Source organism: Sinocyclocheilus anshuiensis, unplaced genomic scaffold (assembly GCF_001515605.1).
Source record: "Sinocyclocheilus anshuiensis isolate Anshui unplaced genomic scaffold, SAMN03320099.WGS_v1.1 scaffold380, whole genome shotgun sequence".
NCBI lineage: Eukaryota > Metazoa > Chordata > Actinopteri > Cypriniformes > Cyprinidae > Sinocyclocheilus > Sinocyclocheilus anshuiensis.
Window position 1 is genome coordinate 215,610 of NW_015557081.1, and position 17,306 is coordinate 232,915.

The 17,306-nt window shown below is 36.0% G+C and overlaps 1 protein-coding gene across 1 annotated transcript in view; it reads left to right on the forward strand.

Moving 5' to 3' along the window:
• LOC107676921 (ubiquitin-conjugating enzyme E2 H) overlaps positions 1 to 15,560 on the forward strand; it is a 31,880-nt gene extending 16,320 nt beyond the window's left edge. The window contains exons 2-7 of the mRNA XM_016471660.1: positions 8,484 to 8,560; positions 9,883 to 9,957; positions 10,379 to 10,418; positions 11,465 to 11,517; positions 12,829 to 12,957; positions 14,247 to 15,560. Of these exons, the coding sequence (XP_016327146.1) occupies positions 8,484 to 8,560; positions 9,883 to 9,957; positions 10,379 to 10,418; positions 11,465 to 11,517; positions 12,829 to 12,957; positions 14,247 to 14,371 (499 nt within the window). The 3' untranslated portion in view covers positions 14,372 to 15,560. The remainder of the gene's footprint in view (positions 1 to 8,483; positions 8,561 to 9,882; positions 9,958 to 10,378; positions 10,419 to 11,464; positions 11,518 to 12,828; positions 12,958 to 14,246) is intronic.
• Positions 15,561 to 17,306: the final 1,746 nt, after the last annotated feature.

The following is a 17,306-nucleotide window of genomic DNA, read 5'->3' on the forward strand; positions in this document are numbered from 1 at the left end:
TATAGTGGAAAACAATTAACAATGTGGATATATGCCTTAATTATTGTAAATAAATAAATATTCTTTCCTGTTTACATTCAGTGAAAAACAATGTGAAAATAAGCCTTGGTTATTTTAAAAACTAGATTTTAACTTTGTCGTAGTTCTTACATTAAGCATTTGAAATATACATGGCAACAATGACTGTTTGCCATTGTTATTTGCCACCATGCAATTAGAGCAAATATATACAACTATCTAATATGGATTATATAAAAAAAAAAAAACATCTAGCTACATCGCACAGCCCTACACCAGAACAGAAACACCACCCTGCTGTGACACGACATTTACTCTCTGTGATAATTTAAGGAAATAAATCAAACATTCAAACCGTTTTTGCTGAAGTTTAATTGACTGTTACTATTAATCACTTTAAATTGCTATTAAAGCTTACATACTAAGTTGCAAGGAAAGACTGCAAAAAAAATTCTAATGACACAGTCTTTAAGAAACATAATGGCCAAGGAGCCATTAATGCTTAAAATCATTGCAATATTCAAAATGTTACTTAATTTCATATCGCCAGCCAAATCCTAACTATATAATGAATTTTTGATATATTGCCCAGCCTTATTCTGGAGTGCAGCCGATGTCCAGGAGAGATGAAGACAGTCTCAGAGCTGTGCATGTGCCTGCTGATCAAATGAGAGCTAGTTAATTAGGGAATTAAATAGAGCCCTAATGGAGAGAGTTAGGACAAGGGAAGGGAGATTTTTATGCAGTTTTTTTGTGTTTTTCGCTGTTACGCAGGAATGGTCACTGTAATAATGCACACTTTTCACTAATTCACCCAATCTCTTTCTGAGATCTAACCAGATTCGAGGAAAATCCTTGAACTTTCATGCATGTGACTCCAGAGGTAAGCTGCACACAGCATAACTTCAGTCCTGAGCAGAGCAGACTTACACAGCGAGTCATTGAGCCAGGCAGCTGGGGAAGGGTGTGAGGTTACACTAGGATAGGAAGTTGTTTTAGGGGTACTGGCATTGGCCATAGATGGCTTCCTGTTAGGTTTGACGTCTGCCTTTCTAACCCTATTTCACCTGATGCAAATCATGACCCATATTCGCTAGATGGTTGAATGGAATCTTAAACCTCAAGGTGCATCTTGTCTGTTTCTCCATCAGTGAACCCGTGTACTTCCTCTTAGCATCGTGCAGACTAAAAACTGCCACACTTCCTGTCTTTCATCTGCCCAATTTGAGTAAAATGTTGTGCTTGTGACAGCATGACAGCAAGAGAGAAAAAACGGTCCTCCCTCTTCACAAAAAGTCACTCTTCTGTTAGAGTGCAACAGTTTTGGATTTTTTAAAATCTGTTTGTTTTTATCCGTAAGTGATTTATTTTTCTTTAACGTCAATATAAGTGAACTCTGATGTTGGGTAGTGTTAGTATATGCTTCTGGGAACCCATAAAATTCACATTTGACTTTATGCGAAATTTCACAGTCATTTTAATAGGAATCCATATGGTCTGGTATCTCGCTCAAGAACAAAAGATAAATTCATATATTTTTTCATATTCATAAATTCATAAAACAATTTTCGCATGGGTTCAAGCTAGTCATGCAAATTGCCGTGTTGACCAACAGAAAGTTAGTGTGCTTTGGACATTGCTACACTATTGCCAATGGAAAATGTATCGCTTGTGAAATTTTCACAATCTATCTGTCAAAATCCATGAGATCCACCAGAGAAGTTGCTGGGAATCATGACAAGCAGGACGGAGAGTAGCTAATTACCGTTAGCTAATGTTATTTAGCTAGCTAGCTGCCTACCTGTTCGCAGAAGTTTCCTTATTAGAAAATACATTGAAAAATTGTTGGAGATTTGTGTCCAAGCTTGTTGTTCGGTATTAAGGATGCACTTGGAAAATTCCAGGTGATAAGTTTGGCACACAATTATACCTTAATATGAGGTTTAAATAAATATAGTTAGCACATTTAGCTTGTGTGAGGGCCTGTCTGTTTTGTAGATGTGCACCACAAGCTCCAGCTGTTTTTTAACCAACATTAGCAGACTTCACACTGTTAGTGGACTGAGGTGTCTGAGTGGATTACAAAATAGAAACTCTTCGGACAGAATGTCCACAGCCTTTGGCATAAACATAAATATTTTTGACCACAAAGCTTTTACGCAGACGCTCTTACATGAACTCAACTGGCCTGCAGTAGAATAGTGATGTATTGTCTTTAATCATCTGTAAATAATGTGGCGCTAACAAGCAGACAGTGTTTTCCACCCTGTTGGCAGTGGGTAAATATTTTGCCTGCACCCCAAGGCCAGCCGTTAGCATTAGGTGTCAGAGAACACGATTCCCTCCTCTCTGTGTTTGTCTGTAATGATGAATGAATGCGTCTCAGGAAAGAACATGCTGCTACGCCGCCGTGCCTTGGCAGTTGATGTCTGCCCGCTGTTTTCATCCTTGGCTATCCAGAATGAACAGGAGGGATTTGCTCCTGCAGGGAGGGGGTAAACCTGGCTATTGTGTTTGTCTTTTTTGCAAGAGACAGATTTAATTGTAATTGTACCTTGTGATTCACGTTGTGATTCAGCGCGGTGGCCGTCAACTTTTAACCGGTTCTAAATGACTGAGAACACACTCCACAGTCTGCATACCTGTATTTCAATTTTGTTCTGATTTTAGTTCAAATTTTCATTCTCAAGAATCACACGAAATGAATCTACAAGAAAAAAAGACATTAGGCCTACTGGGAAAAACAGAAACTAAACCAAGGTACATTTACTAAAAAACTAACTAAAACTACATTTAATTTAAAACTTTTTTTTCTTTTTCTTATTTTGCTTCTTTTTTTGAGTTAAGTCACATTTGAGTCAAATTAGTGCATTATTTGTAGCAGCTTTAAAATACTAAAACTGTTTTTTTATGATTGGCTGTGTCATTACTATTCTATGATATAAAAATAGATTAAAAAATAGATAAAAATATATATTTTTTTAATGAAAGCAAAAAAAAATGTATTAAATAAAAACAGTGAGACATGATAAATGGCCAAAGATGTCTGTTTGATTCTGTACATACAATAGTGTAATAACTTTGATAGATTTCAAATCTAAAAAAAAAAAAAAAAAAAGTTTTTTTAGGTGTCTTTTTTGCAAGAGACAGATTTAATTGTAATTGTACCTTGTGATTCACGTTGTGATTCAGCGCGGTGGCCGTCAACTTTTAACCGGTTCTAAATGACTGAGAACACACTCCACAGTCTGCATACCTGTATTTCAATTTTGTTCTGATTTTAGTTCAAATTTTCATTCTCAAGAATCACACGAAATGAATCTACAAGAAAAAAAGACATTAGGCCTACTGGGAAAAACAGAAACTAAACCAAGGTACATTTACTAAAAAACTAACTAAAACTACATTTAATTTAAAACTTTTTTTTCTTTTTCTTATTTTGCTTCTTTTTTTGAGTTAAGTCACATTTGAGTCAAATTAGTGCATTATTTGTAGCAGCTTTAAAATACTAAAACTGTTTTTTTATGATTGGCTGTGTCATTACTATTCTATGATATAAAAATAGATTAAAAAATAGATAAAAATATATATTTTTTTAATGAAAGCAAAAAAAAATGTATTAAATAAAAACAGTGAGACATGATAAATGGCCAAAGATGTCTGTTTGATTCTGTACATACAATAGTGTAATAACTTTGATAGATTTCAAATCTAAAAAAAAAAAAAAAAGCTTTTTTAGTGATTAATTGTGATTGTGTAACCAAAAATGCATTTTTGGTTACACTAAAGTGTCTTTGTTACAATGTAATTATACAGTTAAATTCTGAGTAATATAAATTAACGTACTTATTATATGGTTAGGTTTATGATTTGTGATTGGTTTAGGGTTAGTTGCATGTAATTATGTATAACTTATTGTTATTACTATAATAAGTACTTGTAATGTGTAACGAGCAAACTGTAAAATAAAGTTTTACTATATATTTTTTTTTATTAAAATACATAAGTTGCCAAAGACGTCTAATGCTGTTCATAAAACGATATAAAGTGCAGATGGAAGCTCCAGATACTTTGTTCATTTATTTGTCAAGTTGACAGAAAGACCAAAATAGTTCTTACTGCACAATAAGTGTTTATTTGAGCATAAATTCAATGGCTTTCTTTCCACGCTGGCTTTGTCGCTCATTTGTCTGTCCAGGCTAGTATGTTGTTTTCTCACAACAGACTTCTAAAAGAAGGTGAACCCCCTGTGGTTTTCTTCCGCATGGGGTGACCATTTACACAAATTGTCTTTTTGTTCTTTTTTTAACCCAAAGGGCAAAGCAGAACAAGGCAGCTTCTCTATAAGATCATATACCTAGACGTGCTTGTCTGGACCTGTTCATTCACACAGGTTTATAAACACTCATAATCATCTGTGCATAAAACAGCATTGTGCAACCAACAGCTAGTAGGAATCCATGTCTAAGCGTGTATTGTTTCAGTGCTAATACGAGTGGTGCTCGCTCTTGTTCCATAAATGTATCTGATATTTTTGAGTGAGGTGATTGATCAGTCTGTTTATGATTAGATTATACATGTGCGTAAAGGAACACTGGCCCAAGGGTCTCCTGTAGATTATGGCTTAATCCATACAAATCCATGGAGGGGGGGGAGCGTTGAGATGTGTGAAAACAGGTGGGTGTCAAGAAGACAGCATCTTGTGAGAAGAGAACACATTTGGGTTGCTTTGTTAGCAGCCGGATTGAGCCTTGGGCAGGAGTTAAACCCTTGTTTACAAGAATTTCGCTAAAGGTTATGTGCGCTGAACAGTATCAGAGGTGCCGTCAAAGAAAATGCAGCATTTCTCTTGCCTGCATGTTTGGGGAAGGGATGCACCACTGCTGTGATAAATAAATAGTACAGTGTGGTTTCGCTTTATAAGAACTATAGGAGTAGTTGACTAGACTAAACTTAGACTTGAGTAAATTAAAATTGATACATTTATTTTTAGTTTGCAGTTTAATTTTAATTTGTGTTAGTAATATTGCTATGTGCTGTAGTTTTTTTTTGTTGTTGTTATATTTAGCTTTAATTCCTTTTTTTCCTTTAATTTTACTTCTTAGACAAAATTTTAGTTAGTTGCCAAGTTTTTTTTTAAGTGTTTCATCTAATATTTAGGTTTTATTTTATTTCAGATTTATTCAAAATACTAAAAATGACTTTTAATAGTTTTAATTAACGCTATGACTTTCTTGCTTCAGTGAATTGCAAAAGGAGATGTTTTGAAGAATGTTAACACTGCTCTTTTCAAAACAATCTAGCTTCAAAAATACCAAAAAGTCACCATAAAAGTAGTCCACGCAACTTGTTTGCTCGGATTTAAGTCTTCTGAAGGTTTAAGGTTGAAATTTGTAGTAAATAATGACTCAAATTGTGTCTTTCTGACTCAAAGCTGCTTCAAAGACTTGTATTATAACTTCTGAGTCCTATGGACACTTTTTTCTTCCACATTTATGGAGTCAAAATTGCCACCCTGTTTTGTTGTAAGGAAAAGGGCAGCTTAAACAATCTACTAAATATCTCCTTTTGTGTTCCACGCTGGAAAAAACATCTTATATTATTGGGGCGACTTGAGGATGAATAGATAATGACAGAACCATTTCTTTAATGCGTACAGGATTTCTGGACAGTTAATAATGATCTATTTTAAATCTGTGTCACCGATGCCTCAGAGGAGAAACACGTGTCTTGCAGTTCAGATGAAGAATTGAAGGAAAATTGAATTATCAAATCAATAGAGGTTTTAATGTACAGTGCTGATAAATGACTCTCAAAGGATGAAGGTGGAGAGGATTTGCTGTATTTTCAGTATGAATCCGTCTCTTCCTGTGTAGTCTTTAGGATGAAGGAAAACAGCAGGCATTAAAACTGCCTCAAAGGCATGAGAAATGGAGAAAAACCCCTGCAGCCTCCAGGCTTCTGCTTTTCTGAGTGTGTGTGTGTGTGCCTGTACATGCATGAGCAATTGCTTTTGTGTCTTTCCAAAAGAGGCTTAATATACAGGCGAAAAGTAGTCCCACGTGTCATTGGGCACAGCCAGACAGCTCAGCGTGTTGCTTCTCCACTGGAGGTCTCATGATCACAGCAATGGGCACAGATTCTTTAACAGGTCTGCTGAAGCTACACACACACTCACCCCTTTTCTTTATCTCACGAGTCTCGTCGAGAGCAACCTGTACGGGCTGCCAGACAGCAACATTCCTACCTGAATGAAATCTGATCTCATGTGTTTAAAAAAAAAAAAGAAAAAAAAAGCTGTGTGAAATTAGTGTTTATTATGCATGAGTCACCAGTCCGATCTTCAGGATCACGTTTGTTCCGAGTCTCTGTGTTGGTTGAGGCTAAGCAGCTAATGATGCTTGTATGTTGTTCAGATTTAGATTAGTGAATGTAAAAGCACGAAAGCATTGTGCAGAAACACACACTTACTGGGTGCTTCCACTATTCTCTCAGCTTTTGCAGATGCTTCACAGCCAAAAATAAACCCTTGATGTTTAACACCTTGGTGACCACAGCCTCTTAGAGCTACAACTGACGAAGAAGCCAGCTGGTGTCTTGAAAAAGAAAACACTATCCCTCTCTGTCACACTCAGCCTCTCTCAATCTGGCTCCCTTGTATCACCGTCGAGGACTAGTGGGAATAAAAAAATGAAGGAATGAATTATCAGTTTATTAATTTAAATGAAAAATTAAATATAAAAATAATAAAATAAAATAAAAAAAACAATTTCACAAATAAATACACACATTTAAAATAATAAATAGAAAACATTTATTCAATGTGTAAAATTTAGTTAATGGTAAAAAATTTTATCAAACCAGAAATTCAGTGTTTAAATTCAGTCAAACCATAAATTCAATGTAAATAGCTTTTTTTATTTTTTATTTTATTTTACTTAAAACGTTTTACTCCTATTTTAAATTTATAGTAGATATAGTAGAAAAAATAAAGTCTTTGGAATGTAGGAACAAATCAATAAATTTTAAATATTATTTTTAATAGTATTTAAAATAGTTTATCATTTTATTGTTACATTTAACAAAAATTTCATTATTTACTCACCCTCGTGTTATTCCAAACCTGTTTGACCTTCTTTATTCTGTGGAACATAAAAGAAGATATTTTGAAAAATGTATCGGGTGTATTTTTGTTTTTCTGTACATACAGTGGAAGTCGATGGTAATTTTTAATCTTCCGCAGAAGAAATAAAATATGTGTTTGAAATGGCATAAGCGTGAGTAAAAATTGTGATATATATATATATATATATATATATATATATGATTAAATTTTGAAAATGATTCTTCAACCTGACAAAACCTGACATTGTGGAGCCAATGAATTGTATACCACAGAAGGTATACAATTCATTGGCTCCACAACGTCAGATTTTTGGAGATAAATCTCTGTATAATTATAGTCATTCAGTTCATGCAACTTGAGACTCTGGCGTCAAAAAGCCACAATGAACGATAATCTGACAGAGAGCGGCTTCCACACCTCTCCCGGGAGCCCTGCAGTCTGCAGGTCCTGCAGCAGATGTTTAAAGGCGACCACTTGAAATTGACAGCTCTGTTTCCCAGTCGAGCCCAGAATCATCAGTTGATACAGGCACCCTTGAGACAAGCACTCAACTGGTTAACTCTCACATGAGTCACGGGACACATCACAGTTTCAACAGACCGTAAACATGTTTGCCTTCATGAGCCGGTCTGGGCAGCGTGAATGTACGGTTTGAGTCACAGTGCAGCCTACACAACAGCTGACACATTACACACACGATAGCATCAGAGCATCGGTAACTCATTCAATTAAAACACAAACCATGACAAAGTCTGCTTGAGAACTGCGTTTTGGATGCATGTTGTGTTCAAGCCGAGATGGCAAGACTGTGTGTGAGTCTTTGAGAGCGTCGGGTCTCCGTCATGGACTTGGTGTGGTGGTGAGCATGTATTGTCTTGCTCAGCGAGGGTCTGACTGTTGCTCTCTGCGCCAGCAATATGAGAAGTGACAGCCTGACAGCCATAGCTAATGATGGGAGTGTCGTATTGAGTTGCCCTGATGTCCTGTGTGCATCAGTCGGAGAGCTGTGGGTCAGACCCACGGATTGGGTTTTTGCCATCCGATCTCCGGAGCTGAACCTCTTGATAATTATTGATGGTCAAAGAATAAAGGCCAAGTGAGAATCTCGAATCTGCTCTTTTTGTGGGTTGAAAGGTCATTTTGGTGCATTCTCCCACTTGTATCTGTCCTTAACTTGAGGTTAATTGTCATTTTGATTTGAATGGGTCTGTCTTATTTGACCCTCATTTAACTTAAAGTATTTTCTATAAATTGTGAATTTTATTGCTTGTCTTTGCTTTTGTAAATTGCTTACAGTCAGTATCAAAGCTCTTGAATTTGCCTTAACAGTCTCTATTAGCATCGAGAGTAAACATGAAGTCACAATCCTGAGTGGACTCAATGAATTTGTAGTGAAGTTTTATGGACCACAAGGAAGTAAGTCTTTTTTAACTTGTTTACACACATGTTGAATTGAAGCTCATGAAAACATTACAGGTCTCATTTCACCTTCCCCCACCCCCATTTCTCTTTACTGTAATGCAAAAATAACATTCTATAGTAATAAATTAAATAAAATATAAATATATAAAAGTAGAATACATAATAGAATTACAATGAAAAAATATAAATGTGTCTTAATATTTACAAATAAATGTAATTGTCATAATTGTAATGATGCAAAAATATGAATGTCATATTTTTTATTTCTTGCAAAAATCAAAGGAAAGTACAATACTAATTGATTTTCTTTTTCATTTCAAAAATTAAGCACATACCCCCCCCCATTTTCTTTACTGTAAAGCAAAAAATAACATTCTATATAAATAAATTAAATGAATAAATAAATGTGTGTACGTACGTGTATGTATGTATAAAATAAAATAAAAAAATTAGAACAAAATAAAAAAATCACATTTTTATATGTCATGACTACTACATGAATTACTACAATTATGACAATTGTATTTATTTGTAAATACTACAGTCATATTATTTATGACTCATATTGTAGTAATGAAAATTTTGTTTTTAATTCATATCACTTTTTTTTTTTTTTTTCTTACAAAAATCAAAGGCAACTACTATCCTAATTGATTTTCTTTTTGATTACAGTAATTTCTTTCTTCTTTCTAAATGGGCTGAAATAAGACCCGGACATGTCATGACATGTTTCGTGACATTCACAGTCTCATTAGATTTCTTTACCTAGCTATCACATGAAGCAATCATGACACTTTTGCATATTTAAACATGCACATCTTACACAACTCTTGGTATGGGACATGACATCATTGTTTACAGCTTGCGACCCTTTTTAATAATCATATCATCTGCTTTTACGATTAACAATCTTTCGTCTCTCCGCTTTGAGAGGTCGGAGCAGGTCTTATCTGTGGCTGGGCTTTACCTTTCGTAGTTTGAGCTACTGGCCACAAGGGTCAGATTGCACAGGCTATTCTTGGAGCGAGCACACGTTGCACCATACCCCATATCGCACGAGGCTGGCAGCACAGCTTCCCGTCCACATGTGTACACACCCACATGTGTGTCATTCCACATATAATTCATAATCATCTAATGAAGTATTATGGTTACTCCCACACACTGTCACTTCTGAATACAAAGACCTCTACGCTTAGTCATTTAGAGTTTGCATTATACGATTATCGCTTGTCTTTTCATAGTCTCTGTTACATGCTAGAGCAGATGTGAATTGTTTCTTGAATAGTCATGTCTCTTTCTGTTTTTCCTGTCAGCACCATATGAAGGGGGCGTATGGAAGGTGCGAGTAGATCTTCCAGACAAATACCCCTTCAAATCTCCCTCTATAGGTAAAGTATTACTATACATTTATCCAAAAGTGGCAGCTGAGTGCCCTTTAAAAGTCACACACGTTGGTGTGGTTGTGAAATGATGGGTAGAGTACATTCATACTTGAGGTGTGAAAGGTGAAAAAAGCACATGACTTTATTGTGATGTCATATTTAATGGTCTGTAAAGATGGTGTGGTTGGAGAAAGGTTAGGAATAGCCTGTTGTGCACTCAAATGCTGTCATTTGTGTCGAAGACCATTAAGATGTTTGACATTTGACACAATTTTCACAACAATTAAGCACTTTCCCTTCCTCCCGAATTCTCATTAATGCAATGCAAAGAAAAAAATAAGTAAATGAAGTTCATTAACCTATGCAACTGAATGTTTTATTTATATCTTTGATCACACTCCATTTTTCTTCTTCAATCTCTCTACAGGATTTATGAATAAGATTTTTCATCCGAACATCGATGAAGCGTAAGTCTCTTTTAGTCTAAATTAGATTTTTAATTTGCCTTTTGGTGTGCTCTGAGGAAAACAGACTTTTTAATATGTATTTTACTCACACTCATGTCATTCTAAAAACTTCTCAACATTTGTTTTACTTCTGTGGAACATAAAAGGAGATGTTTTGAAGAATGTTCATGCTGCTCTTTCCCATATGTTTAAAACATAGTTACCAGAGGCTTTCAAACAATTTATGCAGTCTTTCAAAGTCATAAATTAGTTGTGTGTGTGTGTGTGTGTGTTTTTAATCCACCGTTACAGTTTTCAGATCACATATTTTAACTCTACACGCCGTGAAACATTTGGCATCAACGATGGCAGTCTATTTTTTTCCTTTTGTTTTCAGCTGTATTTTTTATACAGTAGTCAACATTTGAAGTGGATCAAAACCTTTCATCAAAGTTGTCCTAAAATCTAAAACCAAAATTTGTTCTTGTCTTAGGACAACTTTGCTGAACTTTTTTGATCCACTTCAAATGTTGACTACTGTATAGTATCATAGTATTATCAATGTTTCTAATTAGCATTATTTTTATATTTTTAGTTGACGTTTCACTCATTTTATTATGTGTTTTTATACATTTCTATATATATTTAATTTTTTATTTTAGTGCTTAAATTTAAACCTGTATAGCCAAGCTAACATTTTCATGTACAGTTTTCATCTAATATTTATATTTTATTCCAGCTTTTTTTTTATTACAGAAAAATGCATATTTTTATCGGGTTTTAGTTAAGTCACAACACTAATTGTCAGCAAAAAGTTGTGTGTGTGAGTGTGTGTGATATCTATTATTTTAATGTCTATTGGCACAAAGAGCCATACGACAAAGCAAAGAAAAATGCTGTTTAGAAAAGATTGCATACCCTCAAAATGTAACTGCTAACACTATTCTGCAATGGAAAAGTGGAGGTAAAACAATGTGATGGTGTGTCATAGGAGTAGAACAAGGCAGAATGTTAATTTTGATCATATTGCCTACCCTCTAATGCCAAGACTATTATTCTTTGTCCAGGTCAGGGACCGTGTGTTTAGATGTGATCAACCAGACATGGACCGCTCTTTATGGTACGTATATGTGAGCATGGTCACTGTGCATGTGTTTGCTTTCATGAACATTGATAATAAATGCTCATAACTTGCACTAGGGATGTAACGATTCACTCAACTCACGATTCGATTCGATTCACGATTTTGATTTCTCGATTCGATTCACGATTTTTTTAACAAAATGAGATTTAAGACAAATTATAAATTAAATGTGTCCTTTTATTATTGCTTGGACAAAATGCTGCACATTTCTTTGTGAAATTGAAATTTAACACTATAATAATATACTAATATAGCACTTGCATATTATTGCTCTTTTGTTGGTTTTGATTGCTTCTATTGTCCTCATTTGTAAGTCGCTTTGGATAAAAGCGTCTGCTAAATGAAAATCGATTTTCAACCGGCTCACGGTTAATCGTTACATCCCTAACTTGCACTGATGCTGCCTGAGGAGTAGAATAAAGTCTCCGGCCCCTTAGACAGGATCGCGGTGCACTGTAATCCTCTTAGCCTCTCTGAATGAGCTAATAATACCTGCAAGGTCAGAAAACAGCATCAGCTCTCCTAAACAACCACACTTAAGCGGCCTCATCCTGCCAGTTATCATTCACAACACCGCTGTCTGTCTTTTTGCAGATGTCTGTCTGTTTTTGTCTTTATAATAATACAATAATTACAATTTTACTATATGGTTACTTTATCTTTTATGCAGTAGTGTAATTGAGTTTGTTTGCTGCCTAGATTTGATGATGATATTTGGAAATACTTGATTCTGATTGGTTTGTGTTTTGTGTTTGAATAGTTGTATATAAATTTATTGGTTGTTAATAAATTTGTAAGTTGTTTAAATTCTTTTAAGTTGGATATATATTTTTTTATGTGTATTTTATTTTTGTATTACCCTGTGGTCTTTTTCCCCCACATAATAAACCCATAAAAAAAAAATATATATATTTTTTTATTTTATTTTATTTTATTTTAATATGTGCCTCCTGATCATCAGGGATTTATTTTGTGATAATGACCGGCTGACTGTACATTCTCGTTTTTGGTTTAGATGTACTCGGCTGCTTTTGTGCCATTAACCAGGTTGTGTTTGTGTAATAGAGTGACAGCTAGAACATACAGTACTGGCTATGAGAGAAAAGGAGAAAGACCGAGAGAGAAAGAGAGAGATCTATGTCCACAGCCCCCACACCGAAAGGGAGATTAGGCCATAATCATGTCACTCAACACAAATCCTCCATTTTGTGCTGCACGTAGGGCTCATAAGACTTTTGCTCTGCTCCTATATTAAAGGCTACTTCCTCTGTTTCTCTCTCCTCTCAGATCTCACCAATATCTTCGAGTCGTTTTTGCCACAGTTGCTGGCCTACCCGAACCCCATCGACCCTCTGAACGGGGACGCCGCAGCCATGTACCTACACCGGCCAGAGGACTACAAACAGAAAATCAAAGGTGATTTGAAGAACCTCCATCTGGCCTCTGGGTTTATATCTGTCACCATGTTTCACGTCACAGTTTTACGACGTCTTCCGCTCTAAAAAAAAAAATGTGTGTTAAGGGTATGTTTGGAATAGTATACTAGCAGCATACTTTTTGCAGTATGTGTACTGTGCACAGTATGCAAATGTTCTATACATGTAAATGATCTATGTTATTTGCTGAAAGCTGCTCTGCTTGACCCCAGCCTGACCTTCCAATCCAACGAAAAGTATAAAGTAAATGTTATATCAGTCATGACATTTAAATTCTGTTTCTGCCAAAATGTAAGACTTTTAATATTAAAAAATCCAAATAACAGTGTATGTATTTCATAGTATTTTTAACCCTTTAACTGTCACCCCCCATTTTTTAAAATAGGCATGCAGGTGCACTATCCAAACAGACAACAAAAAACAGAGCACCAAACGTCCCACAGGTGGGACGGTGACAATTGCAACATGCTGGATATGTTGTCATTTCATTGCTTTTTACTAGGCAACTGTTTGCAAAAGCATGAATGTTAGTTTCATGACACTTTCCTGTCTTATGACTCATTCTATCTGATTCAACAAATTGTTTGCATTGCAAAGATGAGTCAGTAAGTTTGTTTTTCTTTAAGAAATCAATACTTTTATTCAGCAAGGATGCATTAAATTAATCAAATGTGACAGTAAAGATGTTTATAAAGTTTTCTATTTCAAATAAATGCTTTTCTGTATTGAGCAGCACAACGGTTTTCAACATTGATAATAATAATGCATGTTTCTTGAGCACCAAATCAGCATATTAGAATGATTTCTGAAGGATCATGTGACACTCAAGACTGGAGTAATAGCTGCTAAAAATTAATATTTGTCACCACAAGAATAAATGACATTTCAAATTTTAAATTGTAAAAATATTTCACAGTATTACCGTTTTTTTTGTTTGTTTTTTTTTTGATCAAATAAATGCAGCCTTGGTGAACATTTGTTAAAAAAATTTAAAAAAGCACAAAATTTAAATCTTACCAACCCCAAAGTTTTGAGTGGTAGTGTAAACGTAGGTAGGCCTATATATATATTTCTTAATTTAGTGATACAAAAGTGTAATAAACATCATTATTTTAGATTTTTTTTTTTTAATATTGCACTGTTTTAGCGTACAATTAAACATAATGAATCAAGTTAATTGCCTATATACATTGTTTGTAGTGAAATATTTGCTTTCTATGTCTAACATATTTTTCCCATCCATCTCTTTCTATCCCCATTTCTATTCAGAATACATCCAGAAATATGCAACAGAGGAGGCTCTGAAGGAGCAGGAGGAAGGAGCGGGCGACTCCTCTTCAGAAAGCTCCATGTCTGACTTTTCAGAGGACGAAGCTCAGGACATGGAGTTGTAGTTAAGGGTGACAGTTTCTCCCCTTTACCACAGAGACTATATTATTTCCTAACCATGCGAAGCAGACTATAAAAGATTCATATTTAAACAAGGTGATTTTTTTTTTTATCGTTATTATTACTAAACCAGGATTTTTATGGATATCTAGTGTTGATGATGAATACGGCACCCTCTCTAGGTGTTCTATCTCTACTTCTTGGTGGATGTTTTTTTCCCCCTTTTTTCTCTCTTTCACTCTCTCACTCGCTCTCTCCTTCACCCCAACAAAAGAAAGGCTTGTAGTTTTCCCCCTTGATTCCACGTTGGTAGCTGCGTAGCTGGAATGCATGTCATCGCCTCTCTAATCCACCTTTTCCGACGCAGACTGACCGGACAGAGGCTGTATTTAAATGGGGGTGCCCTTTTTTTTTTGGTCCCCTTGTGATGTTACTAACGTACCGAGAGTTGTGTTCGTGATGCTCTGATACATGAATCCCCTCGGCTTAGACCTTTTGCCAGGACGGTCCTCAGGTGGAGTTGTTGCAGTTGGATCGGACACGTTTTGCCTCATTACTTCCATCCACCTTCCCAACGCAAGTCATTTTGAATAATCGTTGCTTCCCTGGTTGTCCCCCTTATTTGACTTTTCATTTGTTTGTTTTCTCTTTAAACAGCTGTTTTAAGATAAAAGCGCTCAAGAGAGGAACTCTCTTCTTTTTATTTGGGAACGTTTCCACGCTGTACGTTAAAGCAATCATCAGGATTTTACAGAACGCCGCTCACCGATCAAGCCCATGATACAGCGCCAGCGGAAAATCTCAATGCGACTCCCTTTAAGTTCCTCGAGCGTCTTTTTAAAGAGGATGTAGATGTAGAGGCTAGCACACCGAAGCTCAACTTTTCCACTAGCTCGATGTTTCTGGCTTTTGTTCCCTCGTTGTGGAAGCCCCACACCACCAAACATGGCTCTACGCTTCCACAGTGACCTTCACAAAACGACCAGGAAGTGACTGTCCTGCTTTACGGAGCACAAATCTTTTATTTTGTACCAACAATGTATGCACAGTGTTTGTCTTTTTCCTCTTTCTGTCTCGCACCCTCTCCCTCTTTACGAGCATCTTTTTTTGTACATTTGTTGTATGATGCGGAAGTGGAGTCCTGTAGGACTTTGTTGGTCTAGCCTAGAAGAAACCTTAAAGAGAAAAGAGACAAAAAAAAAAGATTTTTACTAACATTTGTAGAGTTCATCATCTTTTCCTATTGCTTGTGCATAACTATGATAGCTGTTGTTTGACCTCATGTAGATCTAGTTAGTTTTACTGGGTGGTGAAATCAAAATTAGATGTTCATATGGATTTAGGTTTTGTAACCTGCTTGTCCGAATACAGATATTATCCGAAGGATCCCATTTGGTAAGATCTGCCTTGGAACGACTTGTGGTTTTAGGAGTAACGGTGAGTGTTCGCCGTGACGGTGTGGAAACGGGCAGATGTCTTCTGTATAAAGAGCTTTTGAATTTCAATATCTGCAGATATCATCAGTGGCATGTTGGTACCATGAAGAACCAGATTTAGTTTGTGTGTGTGTGTGTGTGTGTGTGTGTGTGTGTGTGTGTGTGTGTGTGTGTGTTTTTGCAGTATTCTCACAAATCTCGCATTCTGAATGCACTTGCAGATTCATTCATCGTCCAAAATGTAAATGAAACGGGGTTGAAGTGTAGAGAAAAACGGACATCGACCCCGACGGAATGGCATAAGGGGACGAGTTTCAGTTCGGCTCGTGTGATTTGATCAAGAGCTGCCTATGTTTTTTGTTTTTTTCCCCGTGGAGTGGCTTTTTACGTTCTCAACTTTTCTTTTCTTATTAAATTGATGTTTTATGGGCTAAACATTTGATGTTGTTATAGCCCGAGTCAAGAATCGGCCAAATTGTGCAATGGAAAAAAGAAAAGTGTCTCAGTTTTGAGTCTAAATCTGTTCATATTTTCAAGAAAAAGAAGAAAAACACCACTTATATGCAGTATTGTATTAAGAAGAGGTTATCTTACAAGGAGAGAGACTGCATACTTTTAGAGGCGGCTTTGTTTCACATCTTTCAGACATTTATGGAAGAAAATGCTTCTCGGCTGCGGTTTGGTTGCTATGGTAAACATTTTGCCATGCCTAGCAACAAGCACCCCGACAAACAAGACAAACTCAGCTTCTCCATTTCATTTCTGCTTCATTTTTGATCCCTGGACTTTAATATGAGAGACAAAATATGGACAATTAGTTTGAATTATACATTTTTCCTTTTGTTTTTAACTCGTGTCGGAGTAAAATGACTAAAGAGTCTGAGAATCTCAAATAAACATGTATAAGTGTGCTTCCACTATAATTAGAAATTCTACTTTTATTGTGAGAATTTATTTACTACTTTTTGGATTCCTGTTTTTCCCCCCCATGTCAATAACAGAGATGCCCATCTGGAGCAGGTAATACATGCTAAAAAAAAGTGTTTGGGATTGAAGGGAGTTATTATTATTATTTTTATTATTTTATTTTTTATTTTTTAGTGGGTGGGGTGAAATAAATTATTACAGTGTGTCCTTTGTGTTTTGCACCCATAAGCCCCCAGTGCTTACACGCGCGCACATCTAGGGGACAGCAGTTATTAATGTTGTGGTCTCCAGCTGTTTGTTTGCCTGAGAGAGAGGAAGAAGAGATCTGTCTTCCGGCTGCGGCCGTGGCCTCAGAGGCTCCCCCTGCTGGCCCTCTCAGCCAATGGCATCGCGTCTCTTGCATTTGTGTTGAACTCTCCAGTGCACTTTGCATGCGTCTGGTGTAGAGTCCAGTCTAGTTCGGTCCTGGCTGTCCACTCCTTTAGTCCCTATACCTGTGCTTCAAAAGGGTGCTCAGACATGGGGCTTATGTGGGCACACAGCATGTTTTTTTTTTTTTTTTTATAGTTTCTGTATA